General features: G+C 46.8%; 2 protein-coding genes across 2 annotated transcripts in view; one reads left to right on the plus strand and one right to left on the minus strand.

Annotated features, from left to right (window-relative positions):
* Positions 1 to 1,129, minus strand: part of LOC134742696 (small ribosomal subunit protein eS4) — a 48,965-nt gene extending 47,836 nt beyond the window's left edge. The window contains exon 1 of the mRNA XM_063675887.1: positions 1,108 to 1,129. Within this exon, the coding sequence (XP_063531957.1) occupies positions 1,108 to 1,110 (3 nt within the window). The 5' untranslated portion in view covers positions 1,111 to 1,129. The remainder of the gene's footprint in view (positions 1 to 1,107) is intronic.
* Positions 1 to 25,430, plus strand: part of LOC134742695 (glycogen debranching enzyme-like) — a 52,166-nt gene that overhangs the window by 21,227 nt on the left and 5,509 nt on the right. The window contains exons 14-21 of the mRNA XM_063675886.1: positions 4,803 to 4,935; positions 6,178 to 6,372; positions 6,964 to 7,175; positions 14,561 to 14,748; positions 16,314 to 16,498; positions 16,768 to 16,994; positions 17,591 to 17,772; positions 18,408 to 18,505. Coding sequence (XP_063531956.1) covers positions 4,803 to 4,935; positions 6,178 to 6,372; positions 6,964 to 7,175; positions 14,561 to 14,748; positions 16,314 to 16,498; positions 16,768 to 16,994; positions 17,591 to 17,772; positions 18,408 to 18,505 — 1,420 coding nt within the window. The remainder of the gene's footprint in view (positions 1 to 4,802; positions 4,936 to 6,177; positions 6,373 to 6,963; positions 7,176 to 14,560; positions 14,749 to 16,313; positions 16,499 to 16,767; positions 16,995 to 17,590; positions 17,773 to 18,407; positions 18,506 to 25,430) is intronic.

Below are 25,430 nucleotides of genomic sequence, written 5' to 3' on the forward strand. Positions count from 1 at the left end.
TCTCTTATATTAATAAGTTGTTGTTGTTACAATATAGGTTAATAGACTTATAGACCTACAGTTTCCTAAAAAATAGTATGAAAACCATGTGACTTATATAAATACTAAATTAGACTAGAAATGGAAATTCCAAGTTGTCAAAACAATGTTACAACAATACTCTTTCATTTTAACAAAAATAAAACAAGAATGGAAAATAAAACTAAAATGGATAAATTGTAAACAAAACAAAAGTGCAATTAAAGTAAATTTTCTAATTAAAGCCTGTTAAAGCCTATTAATACACTTCAAGGTCATGCGTTTGAAGGTACAAAACTTGTTATTGAAAATATCTAAATTTTGAAATTTATTATCATACATCCTGCAAGCTCTTCTAATGAAACCGTTTCTCGCGTATGAAGTTCGACTACGAGGAATATAAAAGAGGTTCTTCTTTCTACATGCTCGCTCACAACGACGGGGTACTCTAAAGGAAATAGATTTTAATAACTCAGGGGCGTCGATAATGTTGTTAATGACCTTATACAGAATAATAACATCAGTGCGTTCGCGACGCAAGCTCAAGGGAGAAATATTATGTCTTTTCATAGCGGTAGTGTAATCTATGTATTTATTACCAGTGCGGTAATCAATTGCTTTTACAAACTTTTTTTGCACTTTCTCTATTCTATCGCTATGAATTCTATATAGCGGGTTCCACACTGCGCTAGCAAATTCCAATCGACTACGGACATAGCTATTAAATAATATCTTATACGTCGAAGGTCTCCTGAAATCCTTACCTACGCGCAATATGAATCCCAACTGTTTAAAAGATTTTTTTAAGATATTGTCAATGTGGGGCACAAAGGTAAGCTTTGAGTCCATGATTACGCCGAGGTCACGGATCTGGTTCACACGGGTTAACTCTTTATCGCACAGATCATACTTGAAATTAATAGTTGTCCTTTTTCTACTAAAGCTAATAACAAAACATTTTGCTGGATTTAAGAAAAGATTATTTGCGTTACAAAAAGTCTGGAAATTATGTAGATCATTTTGCAGTAACTTATAATCATCTGGATTTCGTATGATTCTAAAAAATTTCGTGTCGTCGGCGTATAAGAGCATGTTTGAGTTCTTGATACATCCAGTGATATCATTAAGGTACAGGACAAATAGTAAGGGCCCCAAATGGGAACCCTGCGGTACACCAGAACTGATAGACCTGTAATGAGAAATATGCCCTCTCACAGCTACAGCCTGCGAGCGATTTTCTAAATAAGATTTTATCCAACGGTAAAGATCCCCGTGTAATCCGTGTATACCAAAATGCCACAGCTTCAGAAGTAAGCGCTCATGACAGACCTTGTCGAAAGCCTTGGCAAAATCGGTATACACAGCGTCCACTTGACAGTTGTTATCTAATGCAGTTAATATGGCTTCTGTATATGATAGAAGATTAGATTCGACACTACGACCGCTGAGAAAACCATGTTGGTTAGAAATTATATGACGCCGCATAGCAGTAGGAAGCTGATCACTTACAATCTTCTCTAAAATTTTGCCAAACTGACACAATTTCGATATAGGGCGATACTTCTCTATGTCCGAGCTAACTTCACCTTTTGGTACTGGTGTAACTAATGGCTGTTGACCTCTCAAAAAGTAAAGTTATCGGTAATGTTAAGCTAGAGGAGCAATTTTTAATTATGATGGGAGGTATACCGTCAGGACCAGCACCCTTATTAATGTTTATACGTTTAAGATATTTGTTAACAAGGTCTTTTGTTATAAAAATAGTGTCCATGTCAAACACTGTATCATTTACAGGTGGAAGATTATTCAGGTCAACAGAACTAACAGTAGGTTTTTCGAAAACTGAGTGGAAATGTTGATTGAAAAAATCACATATTTGTGTACCATTTGAGGCTGTCATACCTTTATAGTACATCAGCTGTGGGAGACCGCTCTTAACAAAAACTGATTTTATATACGTCCAAAAGAATTTAGGGTGAGTACTAATTTTGGCTTCAGTATTACTAATGTAATTTCTGTAACATATTGGCTCTAATTTTAGAATTCTTTTTCTTAGAGTTTTAAATGTGTCGAAATCTAAGGGATTACCGAAAGTCTTCCACAGCCTATGATATTTCTTTTTCTCATTCAGAAGTCTTCTAAGAGATCTAGTATACCAAGGAGGCCTAGAACACGATGTACGTTGCGGTACCTTTGAAACATATCTGTCAATCAATTTATTTAATATATCATAAAATAGTAATACACAATCCTCCAGTGCGCGGCCTTGAAAATATTCGACCCAGTGAATTTTTGATAATTCAATATTTATTTGATTAAAGTTCGCCTCATAGAAGCGATATACGTAAGTGGAAGCTGGCCTCAGAGGTGGCGCGTAATCTAAGTTCGATCTGAAGAGCCTTATGATGCAAATCCTCAGGTGTTAAAAAATCATCACTTACTGTTACCATACAATTTTTATTGCAAAAAATAAGATCAAGCACACGTTGATTAATATTATAACAACCGTTATATTGTTCAACACCTGTGAATGATAAAAATTGACTAAGCAATTGTAAAGGATAACTGTTGCTGCTTGATAGGGTCATTTTGTAACAATCATTTTTAGTCCATTGCGCGTCAGAAATATTAAAATCACCTGTTATAAGAAAAATATCATTTGGATTGTCTATTATTAATTGACTACATATTTCAAAGAAGTCTTCCAACGTATCCCTATACTGCGGCCCGTGTGGAATGTAAACGCAAAATATTTAGGAATGTTTGTCCTTGAGCGTCAGTATGCGATAAAGGTATTGACAACCATATGCACTCGGAGGATGCAGGAGAGGGGCAGGGCCAGTCTCGCGGAGTCGGCAGGAACTCCCGGCGCACAGCGACCGCCACCCTCCCCCCCCCCGCTCCGCCCCACTCGAGCCAGCTGATCTATCGCAGCGATAAACAATATACCTACTATCGAAGATTTCCCTGTCAAAAAACTGTGCATTTAACCAGCTCTCGGTAATACATATAAAGTCATAATTTAACAATGCGACCTGCGAATAAAAACTGTGTGTGTTGGTACGCAGTCCCCTTACGTTCTGATAATAACCTGTTAAATTAACAGTTAGGCCGGCGATAAGTTTATAAGTACTTGAATTAGTATTATAGCCAGAGTGAGCCATGTACTCTCTGAGTACCAAAGTATATTAAAGATAAATGGGGGTTCGTGTTGCGAGTAAAACGAGGAATTTGTATTATTTTTTATATAGAAGGCGATTTCATTAGCGAGACATGCTGAGGATTTCATATGGGGCGTTAATATAAATACTTTACGAACATTAATTTTTTTACTTACGAAAAATACTACCTATAATAAAAACAGTCACTTAAACTTATTGAAATTGAAGTTTTTGTTAACCACCATAACTTTAGAAGACTCGGATTTTCTAGCTAAAATTTTACAGTCCCTTATCCATAGGTAGGCGCTTTTGTTTTCCTTTTTGAGCTCTCGCGCCTGCTTGAGTAGCATCTTACTGGCTGGAGTGAGGTGGTCCCCCAGGTACAGGTTCACAGCTGGCCCGGGGAGGCCGATAGAAGATGTCGTAATGCCCCTTCGTGCACGCACCGCAGAGAGAAGTTCATCCTTGTAAATACGACGGGTAAACTTAACGATCGCAGCCGGTTCACGTATATTCGACGACCGGTCGTAATCGTTGTCGCCGCCATCTTCGCTAGTCACAGTATGGAACCGTCGCACCCGTTGAACATTATCTATATACTGAACCTCCAATTTTAATCCCAAAACGGTGTATATGTTTTCTAGAATGCTAATTAGGTTCTCCCCTTTTTTAAAAGGCAAGCCAGAAATCTCAACATTGTTCATTCTTGAGTATGTTCGCGAGCCTCACATTCTTGTTGGAGGGTGGAAATAATAGTCGTGGCTTTATCTGTCCGACTGCAACTTAGGCAGGAGTTTAGATTTATCCTCTAGCAGGCTTAGCCGGTCCTCTGCAGTTGACAAACGAGGTTCAAACTCATTTAATTTCGCTTCGATATTGTTGACACTATCTTTGCAGGATTGTAGATCCGCCCGCAAGACGCCGAAGTGGGCTCGAAATTCCTTGATTTCCGTCAGGACGGATTTAAATCCTTGTTCGAGCTGAGTATTTACACTGGAGTCTTCGGTACCGGTAGAAGTATTGTGAGTCTTCGCCAGGAGCGGTTGTTTTTCTACTTTCGCATTTTTTACATTTGTAGGTGTCGGAATAATACCGCCACCGCGGCAGGAGGCACAACGCCAGCTCGCTTTTTTTTCGCTTGTCATCTTGCGGTGAGTAGTTTCCAGGAGACCAGCACATCCGAAATGAAGACTACCTTTACAATCACTGCATACAACACCATCAGTAACTTCGAGTTCGCACTTTGGGCAAATCATGGTGCAAATTAGTGTAATTACACGACACTTCAAGTTAAAGACAACTCAGTCACTGTATTAATTAGGTCGGTTATTGTATAAACGAGACACGTTCGCACGGCGTAAACAGATGAGTCACGCGGTAGGTCGCGGAACAGCCGATCGGAACGAGCACTCGGCCCTAACTAAAATGTTGTTTTTCCTTCAACTTGGGCACTCCACTAAATAGCACAAATTAATAAAATAAATCTGCTGCTGAATACAATGTGAACGAAGAAAAAGCTTTTGTTACAACTGGCACAGGCCAGTTTCATTTCGAAGTTCTGCCTTTTGGATTAACTTACGCACCAATGTAAACGGTATGTTTATCGGTGTGTGTGTGCGTCAGGTGGCGGAGTACATGATGGACTGCGCGCGCAACGTGAAGCCGGACCTGTTCGTGGCGGCGGAGCTGTTCACCAACTCGGATCATGTCGACAACATCTTCGTCAACCGGCTCGGCATCTCCGCGCTCATCCGCGGTGAGTCTCCGTCACGTTTACTGTAGCGTGCGCGTGTCAGGTGGCGGAGTGGAGCCGGACCTGTTCGTGGGGCGGAGCTGTTCACCAACTCGGATCATGTCGACAACATCTTCGTCAACCGGCTCGGCATCTCCGCGCTCATCCGCGGTGAGTCTCCGTCACGTTTACTGTAGCGTGCGCGTGTCAGGTGGCGGAGTGGAGCCGGACCTGTTCGTGGGGCGGAGCTGTTCACCAACTCGGATCATGTCGACAACATCTTCGTCAACCGGCTCGGCATCTCCGCGCTCATCCGCGGTGAGTCTCCGTCACGTTTACTGTAGCGTGCGCGTGTCAGGTGGCGGAGTGGAGCCGGACCTGTTCGTGGGGCGGAGCTGTTCACCAACTCGGATCATGTCGACAACATCTTCGTCAACCGGCTCGGCATCTCCGCGCTCATCCGCGGTGAGTCTCCGTCACGTTTACTGTAGCGTGCGCGTGTCAGGTGGCGGAGTGGAGCCGGACCTGTTCGTGGGGCGGAGCTGTTCACCAACTCGGATCATGTCGACAACATCTTCGTCAACCGGCTCGGCATCTCCGCGCTCATCCGCGGTGAGTCTCCGTCACGTTTACTGTAGCGTGCGCGTGTCAGGTGGCGGAGTGGAGCCGGACCTGTTCGTGGGGCGGAGCTGTTCACCAACTCGGATCATGTCGACAACATCTTCGTCAACCGGATCGGCATCTCCGCGCTCATCCGCGGTGAGTCTCCGTCACGTTTACTGTAGCGTGCGCGTGTCAGGTGGCGGAGTGGAGCCGGACCTGTTCGTGGGGCGGAGCTGTTCACCAACTCGGATCATGTCGACAACATCTTCGTCAACCGGCTCGGCATCTCCGCGCTCATCCGCGGTGAGTCTCCGTCACGTTTACTGTAGCGTGCGCGTGTCAGGTGGCGGAGTGGAGCCGGACCTGTTCGTGGGGCGGAGCTGTTCACCAACTCGGATCATGTCGACAACATCTTCGTCAACCGACTCAGCATCTCCGCGCTCATCCGCGGGGAGTCTTTACATTACGTCTCGGTAGTCGGTCTTTCCTGTGCGCTATTTCTGAAGGGTATTTGGCGATCATTAACTTTTTTTTAAGCCATCAAACTAATTTAAAGTCTCCATGCCAACAACTTTTCCCCCCTCTTTTTCATCGGACCCACTTTTCTGTGGTTTTTGAGAGATAATCAAATTGTAGGCTAATGAATATTTCCGTGTATCGTAGAGGCGCAGTCTGCATGGGATTCTCGTGAACAAAGCCGCCTGCTGCACCGCTTCGGCGGGCGCCCGGTGGGAGCCTTCCTCCGCGCGCGGGTGGACGCCGCCCGGCCCGGCGTCGCGCCCGCCATGCTGCTCGACCTCACGCACGACAACCCCTCGCCGCTCGAGAAGCGGTGCGTGCACGACGCGCTGCCCACAGGTACGAGTAGACACAGCCAGACCCGGCGTCGCGCCCGCCATGCTGCTCGACCTCACGCACGACAACCCCTCGCCGCTCGAGAAGCGGTGCGTGCACGACGCGCTGCCCACAGGTACGAGTAGACACAGCCAGACCCGGCGTCGCGCCCGCCATGCTGCTCGACCTCACGCACGACAACCCCTCGCCGCTCGAGAAGCGGTGCGTGCACGACGCGCTGCCCACAGGTACGAGTAGACACAGCCAGACCCGGCGTCGCGCCCGCCATGCTGCTCGACCTCACGCACGACAACCCCTCGCCGCTCGAGAAGCGGTGCGTGCACGACGCGCTGCCCACAGGTACGAGTAGACACAGCCAGACCCGGCGTCGCGCCCGCCATGCTGCTCGACCTCACGCGCGACAACCCCTCGCCGCTCGAGAAGCGGTGCGTGCACGACGCGCTGCCCACAGGTACGCCGCGCCGTTCAACCGAGGTCTTCACATTCCGTCGTACTATTCGCAGACATCAGCGTTACCGTATAGATCGCGACTGGCGTCTGGCGTCCCACTATTGATTCTAGTTTCGATATTACAGACGTTTTTGTATTTTGCAGCGGCGCTAGTGACCATGGCGTTCTGCGCATCGGGCTCGACGCGCGGGCTGGACGAGCTAGTCCCGCACCACATACACGTGGTGGACGAGGCGAGGCTCTACCCCGAGTGGGGCACCGATGAGGGCAACGTGGGCGCCTCCCACGGCCTGATACAGGCTCGGAGAGAGCTCAACCTGCTGCACTATCAGCTCGCTCAACAAGGCTACGACGAGGTACGTTACAGCTGTAACAGATGTACCCCGAGACTCTTTGTAAAAGTGCTTCTGTTTCCTTGTAGTCTAATTTTCTAATCCATTCAACTATAGCTTTCTTAAGGGGTCCACTGACTATCAGTCCGCCAGACAATATCGGCCTGCCAGTTGTTCGGAACTGTCAAATTTTTGTTCTAACTGACAGACCGATATCGTCCGGCGGACTGGTAGTTAGTGGGCCCCTTTACAGCTGTACAATTGCAAAGGGTATATAGAAATTATTTTGTTTATGTGATTATGATTACCTATATATACGTGAACAGGCTGGCTTGTAAATTGGCTTAGAAATTACATTTGTTTTCCTTCTCCGTGTTACTGTGAGGGGTTTTTATTTTATTGTTTTGTTTTAGTAGTGTGAATAGAATATAAAGTTTCCTCATAGTAAGTAGATCACAATCCTCGTACAGTTCAATGGTTGGGTATCTGTAAGGTTTGGAGTGGGTGATGTTAGGGTTGTTGGTTTTGGACCCCTTTCAGCATCCATGAATTTGGTCTTGTTTGTTCCGCTCCATACTGGGATACAATAAGTCATAACGGACTGGCCTAGAGTTAAATATAGTTGTTTAAGTAAAGCTTTAGACGCGATATTCTTAAGTATTTTAAATATCCTAGCTAAATTTCGAATCAGCTATAAATAGCTATAAACTCAATATGCGGATACCATGAGAGCCTCTGATCTAGCATTATTCCGAGATACTTAGTGCTGCTTTCTTTTTTTATTTCGTTACAATTACAATTTACAGTATTTTGAGGGTTACAAGTGTGTATTTTTAATTTAGGGGTATTAGGTGGTTGTGTGTTTTTATACTTTGTGAAGCATTATATAATTTGTTTTGGTAATATTTAGTGTTAGAAGGTTAGCATTCAACCATGAAAATTTATGCTGAAGACCTTGCTCAGCTTTATCAAAAACGATAGCCCAGGTACTATCGTTCAAAATAACCGCCGTGTCATCTGCGTAAGAGAAAATCTCTCCTCCGTCAATGCCAAGATTCGACAAATCGTTGATATATGTTAGAAACATAATTGGGCCTAGCACACTTCCCTGAGGGACGCCATACCTGATATCTCTTTTTGTACTAACATGATTTCCAATCTTAACAATTTGGCATCGACCCCGGAGGTAGCTAAGAGCTGTAGAGGTTTCCCTCTTATACCTATAGTCTCCAGCTTTCGAACAAGAATGAAGTGTGAGTCCAGGGTGTCAAAGGCCTTTTTTAAATCAAGGAAGACAGCCAAACATTTACGGCCCATGTCCAGTTGCTTGGTGACTGAGGTAGTGAGTGCTAGTATAGCATCCTCTGTACATTTCCCGTGTCTAAATCCGTACTGAGAGTTAGACAGAATTTTGAATTTATTTAAATAGTAATTCAAACGCTAATCAATTTTTCTAAAAATTTGGATATAGGTGATAATACAGAAATCGGTCTATAATTGTTAACTTCGTCTCTCTCTCCACTCTTGTATACTGCGGTCACAAGGGCAAGTTTAAGCTGGGTGGGAAAGATACCAGTGGCAAAGCATAGGTTTGCTAGTTTACATATTATTTTTTGGGCGGTAGACATAAAAAACGCAACACATCACACTTAAAGAATTTATTCAAATAATTGTAAAATACTTACATTTTGTAATTGTAATCACTGTGAAGTAAAGATCAGTGCTCAATTCCATTCAATAAACACTTGCAGCACTGTAGATGCAGTAAGTCTTAGTATTTTGCACTGTTTAATCCTGCTGATTCTCACAACTGTCAAAAACATAACCTCTAAGTACAACACATCAGAAATGGCAAGCTACAGTGAAATAGCAGAGACACAGAAGTCCTTGGAGAAGTCAGTGAACAAGATGTTTTCAAAGTTCGAGGCCAGAATGAAGTCACCAGCATCCAGAGCGACAGTGAGTAGCCTTAGCGAAGAATTCTCTAGCTTTAAGGATTACACATTGGGCATACTGAAACTTCTTCGTAGCCAAATAAATGCTCTCAGTAAATCTCAGGATATCTTGGAAATGAGACATAGAAGGAAATATCTTCTCTTCAAAGGTGTGCCAGAAGATCCTGGTGAAAACACTGCTTCTTCTATCACCAACATTATCACAGAGCGACTTAAGATCCCCGATGTCTCTCCTGCTTCATTTAAGGCCTGTCACAGGCTGGGAAAGGTGACTGAGGGCCGAGCGAGACCAATTCTTGTGCGCTTCGGAGACCCGCGTCTGAAGTCCCTGGTTTGGCAGAAGAAGACAGCATGTAAGGGAACGCCTTTTGCCATATCAGAGTTCCTTACACCGCACCGGCAAGAGTTGTTTGTTCAAGCACGGAAGGCATTCGGCATGAAATGCTGCTGGTCACTCGACGGGAATATTTTTGTTAGGCTGTCTTCGGGCGTGCGTGAACGTATCGAGTCAGATGAAGATATTGAGCGTCTTAAAGGTCTCTGCAATGACCGCCAGGCCACCCGCCAGGCACAGTCGACGTCGACGCCCGACCCCGATGCGACCGAAGAGCAGAGCAGTGCCACCGCCGACTCCGGAAACAATGCAGGCCGTCTCGACGTTAAAATCCGGTAGCCTAGTCCATTGTTGATATTTTGCGACATAACAAAATCTTGTAATGACTACCTTGTCTGAATCCGCTAGAGCACATTTAGTTTACTCAGTACTTTTCCAGGCTCAGTTGTTTACAACTTGTAATCCACTTTCGCAGTTTTTGCACGGTAATCTTAAAATTCAGTTCTTACCCTTTTTAATCGTATTGTTTTAAAATATAATTGCATGTTTTGCACTTGACGTTCAACAGATACTTGAGATGACATCTGTCAATTCAGTCAGTTTGACTCGGCGTGTTTTAGTTACTGTTATTGTCGCTTAATTTGTGTTGTAAATTATGTTCTTTCTTTTTTATTTTATTTTACTTGTATTTTCATTTTATTATCTTTTTCAATTTTTTTTTTTTTTTTATCACTAAGCAACCGGCAGGATAAGCAGTTGGGCGTGTATAATACCTATTTGTAATTTTATAAGATTAAAAATCTTCGGTTATTTATATATATATATTATATTATATATTCACGTATTTATTTTATACTTATGCCTGATGATGAAAGTTTTTATTCTGCCAGCAATGATAGTTCGTCTTTTATCTCACTAAACTCACTTGACAGTTCTCACAACTTGGGCACCTTGGTATCACGCGAATTTCTCAACTCCAAAAACTTTAACGTGTGTCATATTAACGCCCAAAGCATCCCTTCTCACTTTACAGACCTGTTTGACACATTTCAGACTGACTTTGTCCACGCGGTACTTGTTTCGGAGAGTTGGCTGAAGCCTAGCCTTGACTCAACTTCTTATCCCCTGCCCGGCTTTGTTCTAATTAGAAACGATCGCACGGGTAAGGGTGGTGGTGGTGTTGCCATTTACCTCAGAAGTAACATTCCGTACAAAATCATAAATGTTTCGCCTTCTCTTTACTCTGGTTCTGCGGAATGGTTGTTTCTTGAGGTGAATGTCAAAGGAGTCAAGGCGGTACTGGGTGTAGTCTATTGTCCCCCTATGATCGATTACTTTTCCGACCTAGAGAGAGTTCTAGAGTCTATAGGCTCGGACTACGCACATCACATCATTATGGGTGACCTTAACACTGATCTCTGTAAGGACACTCCAAAAAGCCGTAAATTAAATTTCTTAATTAATTCTGTTAATTTCTCTTTTTTGCCCTTAAATCCTACTCACCATACGGCTTCCTCTGACACTTGGCTGGATGTTATTTTCACTTCTTCCCCTAGTAATGTCATAAAACATGGTCAGTTTCTTGCACCCGGTTTCTCCCACCACGACTTAATTTTCGCTTCTTACAATATCAAGCCGGGCAAGTGTAAACCTGCCATAATATACATGCGTAGCTTCGCTAAAGTTGACACTGACGCTTTGCTCCGCGACGCAGCCGCAATTGACTGGTCCCCTGTGATGACAGCTGCTAATACAGAAACCAAATTGTCTCTTTTTAATGAAGCAATATTAAAAACCTTTGACAAGCATGCACCGTTACACAGGGTTCGGGTCAGGCGGGCTCCTGCGCCGTGGATTACAGAGGGTGTGCGCATAGCCATGCGTAAAAGAGACCGTGCCTTCAGACGTTTTAAGCGTGACCGCTCTGATGAAAACTGGACGCTCTTTAAAACCGCCCGCAACAGGTGCAACCAGATGGTGCGTTCAGCGAAGCGGCGGTTTATTCATCAAAATGTAACCTCATCTTCCATGGCTAATGTTTGGAAGTTTCTGAAGTCTCTAGGTTTGGGCAAACCTGTAAGTCAATTTGATAGTACCTCTTTCTCCCTTTCTGACCTTAACAAGCATTTCTCGTCTGCCCTCTCCGTTGATGACAATGTCAAAATTAACACCCTTTTTGAAGTTTTGTCCCTACCTTCGATTGGCGCGGTCTCTTTCTCTTTCTCACTCACTACCCAATCAGAGGTTAAGGCTATCATTAAGTCAATTCAATCCAAGGCAGTTGGTTGTGATGATATCGGCCGGTATATGATAGTATCTGTCCTTGACTGCGTGCTTCCTATACTGACTGATATCATCAACTTCTCGCTTTCTAACGGCGAATTTCCATCTCTCTGGCGCAGGGCGTTCGTCATACCTCTACCAAAAATCAATAACCCCTCTTTAGTAAGTCATTTCCGGCCCATTTCCATACTCCCGTTTCTGTCGAAGATCGCTGAAGCGGTGGCTCACAAGCAGCTGTCTAGGTTTATTTTCTCAAACAAACTTCTGAGCCCCTTTCAGTCAGGTTTTCGGCCGGGACATAGCACCTGTACTGCGCTGCTTAAGGTGACTGAGGACATCAGACGTGGCATGGAGAATCAAATGGTCACTGTACTTATCCTTGTAGATTTTTCAAACGCATTCAACACTGTTGACCATCAGATTCTCCTTGGCCTTCTTGAGCACCTCAATGTGTCGCCTGGTGCGCGAAATTGGTTCTCGGCTTATCTTTGCGGACGTCAGCAAGCGGTACGAGTTGATCGCGCTTTGTCGGAATGGTGTGACCTAGCCACTGGCGTGCCTCAAGGAGGTATCCTTTCACCACTACTGTTCTCCATATTTATTAATTTTATTACTCCTGACCTTCGCTGCTCGTACCATCTTTACGCCGACGACCTGCAACTCTATGACCATTGTAGCGTTACTGACCTAGCTGCTACTGTTGACAAATTAAATCTAGACCTCTTACATATCCAGCGATGGTCTGAGAAGTTCGGTCTGTTTGTCAATCCGTCTAAGTGTCAGGCCATTGTCATAGGTAGCGAACGCCAGCTCGCGAAAATAGATTCTACACCCCCCGTATATTTTAATGGCACTCCGATTCCTTACAGCCAGAGTGTAAAAGACCTAGGCGTCTATTTAGACAGCACCCTGAGTTGGAAGATACAGGTAGCTGAAATTTGCCGAAAAGTCACTGGATCTCTACATGCCCTTAACAGACTTAAACACTTTTTACCCGTTAAAACAAAAATATTATTAGCACAGACATTAATCCTACCTATAATTGACTACGGTGATGTGTGTTATCCAGACTTAAATGAAGAGCTCTTGAACAAGTTAGATCGTTTACTAAATAACTGCATTCGTTTCATTTTCTGTCTTCGTAAATACGACCATGTCTCCTCTTTCCGCTCTAAACTCGGCTGGTTTCCTATACGTGTTCGTCGAAATATTCGCATGCTTTGCACCCTCTTTTCTGTTATTAATGATCCCCAATCTCCCGAATATCTCAAATCTTTCTTCAACTACTATGGTGTTTCTCGTGTCCGTCAACTTCGCTCTACTGGCAACCTTTCTTTGTCCATACCATCTCACCGAACAGGTTTCATGTCCTATTCTTTCTCTATTCAGGCAGCTCGCCTTTGGAATAGTCTCCCTGTTAAAATTAGACAGTGTCCGAATAGATTTGCATTTAAAAAATCCTTACGTGAGTACTTTGCTGGCAGAACGATGAATTCTTAGTGTTTCTGTTTTGAAAGTTTCATCTGATATCTTATGTATTTGTATGTATGTATATTGTATGTATTTATATGAATATTATATATGCAGATATATGTATGTATGTCTATGCCTGTCCATTATTTAACTATACTTGTATATATATATGTAATCACTATGTTGCACCGCCTACAAATTATCTGCTTTGCCCGAAGGTTGACTGGTAGAGAATGCCTCATAGCATTAAGTCCGCCTTTTGTACGATTGTATTTTCTTTTGTGCAATAAAGATTAAATAAATAAATAAATAAATTATTGGAACAATAATTTGTCTAGCAAGCTTTAAGAATACAGTAGGTATTCCATCATACCCGGGAGCACTGTCGTTCTTTAAATTCATTAAAATGCTGTCAACTTCCTGGTCTAGCAGTAGTGGTAGTGGTGGTAGTAGCAGTAGTGTCTAGCAGTACAAAGGATGCTAATCTGGAGTCATTTGTTAGAGTTTGAGCGCGGCGATTTACTGTCAAGGGCATAAATATATATACATTCCCAACGTTTCAAAAATATGTGTACGCTCTTACACCTTAAACAATAAAGTCGTGTTCACATATTTTTGAGCCATTTGTCTGGATCGATATTTTTGCCTTCGACTGTACGTCCCAGTTTTCCTGCAAGATATTGTTTGCTAATTTTGTACCAGTGTCAGCAAAAAACTCATTAACATAGATAACAGCTACACTAGGAGTAGGCTTAGCGCTAAGCAGTTCAATAGGATGACCATTATCTCTTTTATATTGCGTAATAGATTTAATTACCTTCCACATAGCTTTCGGGTTGCTAGCTGCCTCTCATTTTCAGAATCAGCACGTAATTTAAGTTGCATCTTATTCCTATTTCTTATACATCTCAAAATACCGGGTCTTATCCAGGGTTTGAAAAAAAATCGCGTTTCTTATTTGAAATGCGTTTTTTAGTTTTGCTCTCTTTAAGTGATTCCTTTAGTATTTTTATAAGTTGTTCTAAATACTATATTTTCCGGATCATTGCTATTTATGATCTATTCAAGATTTCTAAGAAGTAGGTTATTGATACTATTGATAGCTGTGTCATAATTAAAGCGTTCTATTATATTTGTTGTTTTATAACTAGAGTATTTTGTTACGTGATCAAAAAGCGCCATAAGCGTAGTGAGATGGTTTATTATTGATGCGTTGAGCACAACCGCAATCCGCATCGGCTGTTATTTTACTTACATCAAGTTTTGTCATGAGGTGGTCGAGACAGTTGCTTCCTCTGGTCGCTAGAGTATGACCTGGGAGTAGGCCAAAAGTAGAGAGCATATATAAGTATGCACTTGTGCAGGTATACGTGGATCAGATGACGGACGCGGTGACAGCGGTGACCCGCCACTCGCCCACATCTCGGCGCTCGGTGCTGCTGGTAGCGCACACGGCGTTCTCGGCGCCGCAGGGGGATGCTCCCCTTCCTCCACCGCTGCGCTTCGAGGGAGATCTCGAGGAGATACTCTTTGAGATGGAGCTCCAGCCCAGGTAAGGCATTATGAAGCACATGGATGTGCAGTGCGTGGATCGGATGACGGACGCGGTGAGGGCAGTAACCCGCCACTCGTCCACGTCTCGGCGCTTTATTGTGGCACACATGGCGTTCTCGTTGATATGAAGCTGCAGCCATAGAGTAACTTATACTAGAGCGGTACTGTCATAGTAAATTTTGTAACCCCAGTAAATTCACTGTCATCTGTCGACACACTTTAAAACTAAAAATAAATATTTTTAAAAATACGATAAAATGTATTTAGATATGGACAAATGATTTTTTTTATTTGCATTAATTATTTTTATGCTTTTGACCCATGTTCTTTCACTGATATGCGTTAAAATTGTTAAATAACAAACGAACCCGTCAACGCCATCTATACGACAGTTGGCCAAAGCTAGTAGCGCCCTCTGAACGAGAATCAAATTTTCTTGATTTTCGAGGCACGTTTTTTCCTTAGACTGTATCCATCTATTACGGAGTTATATCTATCTTTGCTGCAGCCAAGGTAGGAATTCCGAGGCGTGTGTGAATTGCTTTACAGAAATATGTTAATTTACCACTATGTTCAGTGTATTGATTTTTTACAACTTCTCCAATGAAAACTAAATCCAAATACAATTCAACAATAGATTTAGATTTATTTATTTCATAATACAGATTACATTATACTTGTAAATTGCAGGCATGTCAATCTACAAGAATTCATATTATTATCGTCAAAACAGATTTACAAGAACATAATCAATAAAATATTAAATAAAAATTAAATAATTACAGGATTTCAAAATAATGTCAAGATCGTATCTCCTGATCGTCAATATCTATACATCTTTCATAAATTCACTAACAGAATACAACGGTCTATCCACCAAAAAATCTCTTAATCGGCATTTGAAGTGAATGTTTGATCACACAGTTCATGAGTTCACTTCTTTTAACGGCCGGAAGTCGTTCATAATAAGTAGGTCCTATCACACGAGGATTTTTTTAAGCTAAGGCTATGGCCTATGCCGCCGTATGCGGCGGGCAATAGTTCTCAACCGCCCCATTGAACGGACATTTATACCCTCAACATGAACGGGTTTGAATTGAAGTCTGATATATTATTTCTAACGAACATATTATGATTTCGAAATAATATAATGAAAAATGCTTCGTAATGCGTTGTTCCACGAATATATCTCTGCACGAGTGTCTATTATTCACTCCGGCCAAAATACGTAGTGCGCGTTTTACGAATTATTTAAATAACAAACGTACTAATTTATTTGTATTAAAACTCACAGTATTTTACAAATAATTAATGAAAACATTTTTTTTGTTTATCCTGGTCACGGCACCAATTGTAAGAAAACCACGATACTTTTGTTACACAAGTTTACTGATACTCAGGTTTTAGATTTGTAGGGTTCTAAATTCTAAATATTCTAGCGAAAACATGATCTTGATTTAAAAAAAAATGTACTTCAATTGTCATTGCTGACCAAATGTTGCATCATTGGCACTCACTAGTTAATTTTTCTATACGATCTAACAAGCCACGTGACTCGTACAGGAGCGGCGCGGTCTACACCAAAAATGCGCGCTTCATCAACGGCCTGGAGCAGTGGACGGCCGCCGTACGACGTCGGCCCGTAATGGATGCCGCGCGGTTCGTGTCGCCCGCTCGGAGGGACGGGGCCCACACCGTGCTGGACTGGCGCGCCTTCCCCCCCGGCGCGGTGATAGCCGTGCGAATAGGTGAGAGACTGTGTAGTATGCTCGCTACGTTTAGGAGTCGGATCCATAGCCGTGTGCAGACAGAGACGCGGTTCCAGCTATTTTCAACTGGCGCGCTGTTTCGCCCGGCTTTGTTTAATTTTGTAACCCATAAATATTATTTTTGTTATTTTTTTTCTTAGTCAACTGGAGCTAGCTGTAGTGGTCACCGACTATTTTGTCAGAAAGCAGTCGTGTTTTATTTATGCCATATTTTTTTTACTGTATGTATGTATGATCATGTTTGCCAGCGCCTCGCGCCGCGCACCTTGCCGCCCTCGCCCCCCTCACGCGCGCGCTGTCGGCGTGGGAGGCGCGCGCGCGCGACGCGCTCGGCCTGCAGCGCGCCCTGCAGCCGCTCGACCTGGCCGACTTCAACGTGCTGCTGTACCGGTGCGACGCGGAGGAGCGCGACGCGGGCGCCGGGGGGGTCTACGACGTGCCCGGCCACGGCCCGCTCGTCTACGCCGGCCTGCAGGTCGGTATTCTGTACTACAGCCGCCTACTATAACAATAAAATCTAAAGTGTAAGAGCTATGCAGTTGAAACTTTATGTTTACCTTGTCCACAATGTACATCATATCTCGATAATTTTGTTTATTTCGCTCGGCTAGTCTTGGCGCGTGCACAGTAGTGCAGATATTTAACTTGTTAGATCTTTTTACAAACACTGATGATTTGAATCAGATTTTCAATTAGTTTAAACCATTATTGTTAATTTTAAACCATTCCAAGCTATTTTATTAATCATTAACCATTCCACAAGTAATTAATTTAAAGTAATTTGTTAGTAATTATCGTGACCACGGCACTACTAGAAAAAAACCGCTCTATAACTATCGATACGATTGCCATTTCTTTGCCACTTGTATGATTTTTACAATTACATAAATCAATTCGCTTAATATATATGTGAGGCCAAGGTTAATAACTCGCATAAAATAAAAATGTTTTCTTGACGCAGCATGAATAGGCGGTTAAGTATGTAACCTGGCCTGCAGTGGTGTAATGGTGTTGCGAGTGTATGAGATAGTGTACATGTATAACACTCGTGTGTACTCGTATAACACACAGGGCCTGGTGTCGCTGCTGGAGGAGGTCCGCGCGGGCGACGCGCTCGGGCACGCCGTGTGCGACAACCTGCGCGCCGGCGACTGGCTGCTGGACTACACGTGGCGCCGGCTGCCGGCGCCGCGGCTCGCGCACGTAGCCACCCGGCTGAGGGAACTCTTGTCGCCGCTCAAGGACCTCCCGAGGTACACAGTGCGGGGCGTGCGCCATCAATAATACATTCAAGGAAAAAACTCTATCTTTCTAAATCGTCAAGTGAACAAAAACTCATCATATACTACCACAAATTCAGAGCCGTAGTGAACCTTTCTAGTTACAAAACGAGGTTGATTTCTGTTTAATTAGAAAGATTCGGTTCTCACTTGACGAAACTGCTATGCATAGGTAACCGGGTATACATCAGTCAGTCGTTCAGGACCTGTAATGTTATACCTATTATGTTCTAAGAACAAATTAAATTATTTTTATGAAAATATTTTAATTTGTAGTTTTTCAAGTAGACACACTACTATTTAAACTATAAACTGAAATAAATATCATATACGAAGGAAAAAAAAGCCAGGGGGCGCCACAAGCCTTCGGGAATTGTTGTGTCATATACTTGGAAATTTCGACCTATGCCACCGTGACCGGATAGCCGAGCGGTTTAGGCACCTGCCCGGTAAACGGGGTACGCTGGTTCGATTCCAGCTCTGGACACTGGAGGCTTTGGTCATTTTTTCCTTCGTATATGACATTTATTTCAGTTTACCTATTATTATAATATAATCGATAACCTATGGAGCATTGAAAATGGTTGTAACGAGCCTGTTTGTTGCAGGTACTTGGTGCCGGCGTACGCGGAGGCGACGTTCCGCGCGGTGCACGACGCGGTGACGCGCGCCGCGTTAGCGCGTATGACGCCCGAGAGCCGCGACGGTAAGTAACATAGATATAGTACATTGTTACTGCGTACGCGGAGGCGACGTTCCGCGCGGTGCACGACGCGGTGACGCGCGCCGCGTTAGCGCGTATGACGCCCGAGAGCCGCGCCGGTAAGTAACATAGATATAGTACATTGTTACTGCGTACGCGGAGGCGACGTTCCGCGCGGTGCACGACGCGGTGACGCGCGCCGCGTTAGCGCGTATGACGCCCGAGAGCCGCGCCGGTAAGTAACATAGATATAGTACATTGTTACTGCGTACGCGGAGGCGACGTTCCGCGCGGTGCACGACGCGGTGACGCGCGCCGCGTTAGCGCGTATGACGCCCGAGAGCCGCGCCGGTAAGTAACATAGATATAGTACATTGTTACTGCGTACGCGGAGGCGACGTTCCGCGCGGTGCACGACGCGGTGACGCGCGCCGCGTTAGCGCGTATGACGCCCGAGAGCCGCGCCGGTAAGTAACATAGATATAGTACATTGTTACTGCGTACGCGGAGGCGACGTTCCGCGCGGTGCACGACGCGGTGACGCGCGCCGCGTTAGCGCGTATGACGCCCGAGAGCCGCGCCGGTAAGTAACATAGATATAGTACATTGTTACTGCGTACGCGGAGGCGACGTTCCGCGCGGTGCACGACGCGGTGACGCGCGCCGCGTTAGCGCGTATGACGCCCGAGAGCCGCGCCGGTAAGTAACATAGATATAGTACATTGTTACTGCGTACGCGGAGGCGACGTTCCGCGCGGTGCACGACGCGGTGACGCGCGCCGCGTTAGCGCGTATGACGCCCGAGAGCCGCGCCGGTAAGTAACATAGATATAGTACATTGTTACTGCGTACGCGGAGGCGACGTTCCGCGCGGTGCACGACGCGGTGACGCGCGCCGCGTTAGCGCGTATGACGCCCGAGAGCCGCGCCGGTAAGTAACATAGATATAGTACATTGTTACTGCGTACGCGGAGGCGACGTTCCGCGCGGTGCACGACGCGGTGACGCGCGCCGCGTTAGCGCGTATGACGCCCGAGAGCCGCGCCGGTAAGTAACATAGATATAGTACATTGTTACTGCGTACGCGGAGGCGACGTTCCGCGCGGTGCACGACGCGGTGACGCGCGCCGCGTTAGCGCGTATGACGCCCGAGAGCCGCGCCGGTAAGTAACATAGATATAGTACATTGTTACTGCGTACGCGGAGGCGACGTTCCGCGCGGTGCACGACGCGGTGACGCGCGCCGCGTTAGCGCGTATGACGCCCGAGAGCCGCGCCGGTAAGTAACATAGATATAGTACATTGTTACTGCGTACGCGGAGGCGACGTTCCGCGCGGTGCACGACGCGGTGACGCGCGCCGCGTTAGCGCGTATGACGCCCGAGAGCCGCGCCGGTAAGTAACATAGATATAGTACATTGTTACTGCGTACGCGGAGGCGACGTTCCGCGCGGTGCACGACGCGGTGACGCGCGCCGCGTTAGCGCGTATGACGCCCGAGAGCCGCGCCGGTAAGTAACATAGATATAGTACATTGTTACTGCGTACGCGGAGGCGACGTTCCGCGCGGTGCACGACGCGGTGACGCGCGCCGCGTTAGCGCGTATGACGCCCGAGAGCCGCGCCGGTAAGTAACATAGATATAGTACATTGTTACTGCGTACGCGGAGGCGACGTTCCGCGCGGTGCACGACGCGGTGACGCGCGCCGCGTTAGCGCGTATGACGCCCGAGAGCCGCGCCGGTAAGTAACATAGATATAGTACATTGTTACTGCGTACGCGGAGGCGACGTTCCGCGCGGTGCACGACGCGGTGACGCGCGCCGCGTTAGCGCGTATGACGCCCGAGAGCCGCGCCGGTAAGTAACATAGATATAGTACATTGTTACCGCGTACGCGGAGGCGACGTTCCGCGCGGTGCACGACGCGGTGACGCGCGCCGCGTTAGCGCGTATGACGCCCGAGAGCCGCGCCGGTAAGTAACATAGATATAGTACATTGTTACTGCGTACGCGGAGGCGACGTTCCGCGCGGTGCACGACGCGGTGACGCGCGCCGCGTTAGCGCGTATGACGCCCGAGAGCCGCGCCGGTAAGTAACATAGATATAGTACATTGTTACTGCGTACGCGGAGGCGACGTTCCGCGCGGTGCACGACGCGGTGACGCGCGCCGCGTTAGCGCGTATGACGCCCGAGAGCCGCGCCGGTAAGTAACATAGATATAGTACATTGTTACCGCGTACGCGGAGGCGACGTTCCGCGCGGTGCACGACGCGGTGACGCGCGCCGCGTTAGCGCGTATGACGCCCGAGAGCCGCGCCGGTAAGTAACATAGATATAGTACATTGTTACTGCGTACGCGGAGGCGACGTTCCGCGCGGTGCACGACGCGGTGACGCGCGCCGCGTTAGCGCGTATGACGCCCGAGAGCCGCGCCGGTAAGTAACATAGATATAGTACATTGTTACTGCGTACGCGGAGGCGACGTTCCGCGCGGTGCACGACGCGGTGACGCGCGCCGCGTTAGCGCGTATGACGCCCGAGAGCCGCGCCGGTAAGTAACATAGATATAGTACATTGTTACTGCGTACGCGGAGGCGACGTTCCGCGCGGTGCACGACGCGGTGACGCGCGCCGCGTTAGCGCGTATGACGCCCGAGAGCCGCGCCGGTAAGTAACATAGATATAGTACATTGTTACTGCGTACGCGGAGGCGACGTTCCGCGCGGTGCACGACGCGGTGACGCGCGCCGCGTTAGCGCGTATGACGCCCGAGAGCCGCGCCGGTAAGTAACATAGATATAGTACATTGTTACTGCGTACGCGGAGGCGACGTTCCGCGCGGTGCACGACGCGGTGACGCGCGCCGCGTTAGCGCGTATGACGCCCGAGAGCCGCGCCGGTAAGTAACATAAATATAGTACATTGTTACTGCGTACGCGGAGGCGACGTTCCGCGCGGTGCACGACGCGGTGACGCGCGCCGCGTTAGCGCGTATGACGCCCGAGAGCCGCGCCGGTAAGTAACATAGATATAGTACATTGTTACTGCGTACGCGGAGGCGACGTTCCGCGCGGTGCACGACGCGGTGACGCGCGCCGCGTTAGCGCGTATGACGCCCGAGAGCCGCGCCGGTAAGTAACATAGATATAGTACATTGTTACTGCGTACGCGGAGGCGACGTTCCGCGCGGTGCACGACGCGGTGACGCGCGCCGCGTTAGCGCGTATGACGCCCGAGAGCCGCGCCGGTAAGTAACATAGATATAGGACATTGTTACTGCGTACGCGGAGGCGACGTTCCGCGCGGTGCACGACGCGGTGACGTGCGCCGCGTTAGCGCGTATGACGCCCGAGAGCCGCGCCAGTAAGTAACATAGATATAGTACATTGTTACCGCGTACGCGGAGGCGACGTTCCGCGCGGTGCACGACGCGGTGACGCGCGCCGCGTTAGCGCGTATGACGCCCGAGAGCCGCGCCGGTAAGTAACATAGATATAGTACATTGTTACTGCGTACGCGGAGGCGACGTTCCGCGCGGTGCACGACGCGGTGACGCGCGCCGCGTTAGCGCGTATGACGCCCGAGAGCCGCGCCGGTAAGTAACATAGATATAGTACATTGTTACTGCGTACGCGGAGGCGACGTTCCGCGCGGTGCACGACGCGGTGACGCGCGCCGCGTTAGCGCGTATGACGCCCGAGAGCCGCGCCGGTAAGTAACATAGATATAGTACATTGTTACTGCGTACGCGGAGGCGACGTTCCGCGCGGTGCACAACGCGGTGACGCGCGCCGCGTTAGCGCGTATGACGCCCGAGAGCCGCACCGGTAAGTAACATAGATATAGTACATTGTTACTGCGTACGCGGAGGCGACGTTCCGCGCGGTGCACGACGCGGTGACGCGCGCCGCGTTAGCGCGTATGACGCCCGAGAGCCGCGCCGGTAAGTAACATAGATATAGTACATTGTTACTGCGTACGCGGAGGCGACGTTCCGCGCGGTGCACGACGCGGTGACGCGCGCCGCGTTAGCGCGTATGACGCCCGAGAGCCGCGCCGGTAAGTAACATAGATATAGTACATTGTTACTGCGTACGCGGAGGCGACGTTCCGCGCGGTGCACGACGCGGTGACGCGCGCCGCGTTAGCGCGTATGACGCCCGAGAGCCGCGCCGGTAAGTAACATAGATATAGTACATTGTTACTGCGTACGCGGAGGCGACGTTCCGCGCGGTGCACGACGCGGTGACGCGCGCCGCGTTAGCGCGTATGACGCCCGAGAGCCGCGCCGGTAAGTAACATAGATATAGTACATTGTTACTGCGTACGCGGAGGCGACGTTCCGCGCGGTGCACGACGCGGTGACGCGCGCCGCGTTAGCGCGTATGACGCCCGAGAGCCGCGCCGGTAAGTAACATAGATATAGTACATTGTTACTGCGTACGCGGAGGCGACGTTCCGCGCGGTGCACGACGCGGTGACGCGCGCCGCGTTAGCGCGTATGACGCCCGAGAGCCGCGCCGGTAAGTAACATAGATATAGTACATTGTTACTGCGTACGCGGAGGCGACGTTCCGCGCGGTGCACGACGCGGTGACGCGCGCCGCGTTAGCGCGTATGACGCCCGAGAGCCGCGCCGGTAAGTAACATAGATATAGTACATTGTTACTGCGTACGCGGAGGCGACGTTCCGCGCGGTGCACGACGCGGTGACGCGCGCCGCGTTAGCGCGTATGACGCCCGAGAGCCGCGCCGGTAAGTAACATAGATATAGTACATTGTTACTGCGTACGCGGAGGCGACGTTCCGCGCGGTGCACGACGCGGTGACGCGCGCCGCGTTAGCGCGTATGACGCCCGAGAGCCGCGCCGGTAAGTAACATAGATATAGTACATTGTTACTGCGTACGCGGAGGCGACGTTCCGCGCGGTGCACGACGCGGTGACGCGCGCCGCGTTAGCGCGTATGACGCCCGAGAGCCGCGCCGGTAAGTAACATAGATATAGTACATTGTTACTGCGTACGCGGAGGCGACGTTCCGCGCGGTGCACGACGCGGTGACGCGCGCCGCGTTAGCGCGTATGACGCCCGAGAGCCGCGCCGGTAAGTAACATAGATATAGTACATTGTTACTGCGTACGCGGAGGCGACGTTCCGCGCGGTGCACGACGCGGTGACGCGCGCCGCGTTAGCGCGTATGACGCCCGAGAGCCGCGCCGGTAAGTAACATAGATATAGTACATTGTTACTCGATTCCAATTTCCCATTAATTTTCATCTAAATCCAGAAGCAGGAATGGAAAAGTAGGCAACATCTGGATTTTTTATATTTGTTTTAATGTTTATTTGGGCACAAACGGTACATGTTTCTTATAACTAGTGTCTTATACATAATTCATAAACCAGGACAGTTTCCACCACTTAATAGCTCATTAAAGAAAAACAAAATACGGGATAACTAAACTTAAAGATTAACAACGAGGGTCGAATTAGGACAGGGGCTAAATTAATGAAGATAAAACTATTTTTATACATTAAATTTGCAATTAAGTGTAAAGTTACAGTGTATTTAATTCGTTTGTTTATTTAAAACCAAAAGTACTTGACACGTTTAAATTTAGACAAGGAGTCATTAAATATATCAATTTTTGAGAAAATTTAAATCTGCAAGCTCAGAAAGGAGTTTGATTTGTATTTCTTTTTAGTAAAGGGAATACAAAATAATTTATCGCTACGCCGTGTGTTCAAGCGGGGAGTTTTAAAGCTGAGTCTACTTAACAAATAACGGGAGTCAATTAAATTTCTTAATACTTTATACAAAAATATTTGATCTTTTAATGTGCGCCGGCTTTCAAGAGACACCAGTTTATTCAGGTTAAGCGGTTGAGTTGACAAGGTTTTTCTATTTTAAATGTTTGATGAGCTTCTTTTGAATTCTTTCAATACTATGAATATAACATTTATAGCTAGGGTTCCATACTGTTGATCCATATTCCAGAATTGGTCTGACTAGCGAGTTGAAGAGTGTCAGCGAGGTGATAGGTTCTTTGAATTCTTTACAAGTTCTCAAGATGAACCCAAGTAACCTAAAGGCTCTATTTATTACGTTGTCGGTGTGGTCGCTGAATAATAATTTGCTATCCAAATGAATACCTAAATCTTTAATGGTAGAAACTCTACATAATGACACGTTGTTTATAAGGTAGTCGTAGTTAATAAATTGTTTTTTTTTTCTACTGAACGTTATTATGTTACACTTATTTATATTTAAGTGCAAATGATTTAATTGACAATATATATGCAGTCGGGTTAGGTCTTCCTGTAAAGCTAGACAATCACTTATGCTCTTAACAAGTTTCAGTATCTTTTTGTCGTCGGCGTATAAAAGGCAGGTTGAAGATTTTAGATGGGAAGTCACGTCATTTATAAAAACATTAAAGAACAGGGGCCCCAAATGAGATCCTTGAGGGACGCCGGAGCTGACAGGGACAAAACTAGAACAGAAACCCTTAACAGCTACAGCCTGAGATCGGTCCCGCAGATACGAGGTAACCCAGCGCAGGAGATCGCCATGCACTCCGACTGACTCTAGTTTTTGTAAAAGTATAGGATGAGAAATTTTGTCAAAGGCTTTAGAGTAATCGGTGTACACAACATCTACCTGGTAACCGTCATTCATGCCAGACAAGATTCTATCAACGTATTCACAAAGATTAGTTTCGGTGGACTTCTTATCAACAAATCCATGCTGTTCTTGTACTAACACGGGTCTAAGAACAGGAAAAATCTGATCATAAATAATTTTCTCAAACAATTTAGGCACTGTGTTGAGTTTAGAAATGGGCCTATAGTTCTGTACATCATGTTTATTTTCTGATTTGAAAACAGGAGTAACAAATGACTGCTTCCACAGCTTTGGCATAGT

The sequence above is a fragment of the Cydia strobilella genome, chromosome 7 (genome assembly GCF_947568885.1).
Source record: "Cydia strobilella chromosome 7, ilCydStro3.1, whole genome shotgun sequence".
Lineage (NCBI taxonomy): Eukaryota > Metazoa > Arthropoda > Insecta > Lepidoptera > Tortricidae > Cydia > Cydia strobilella.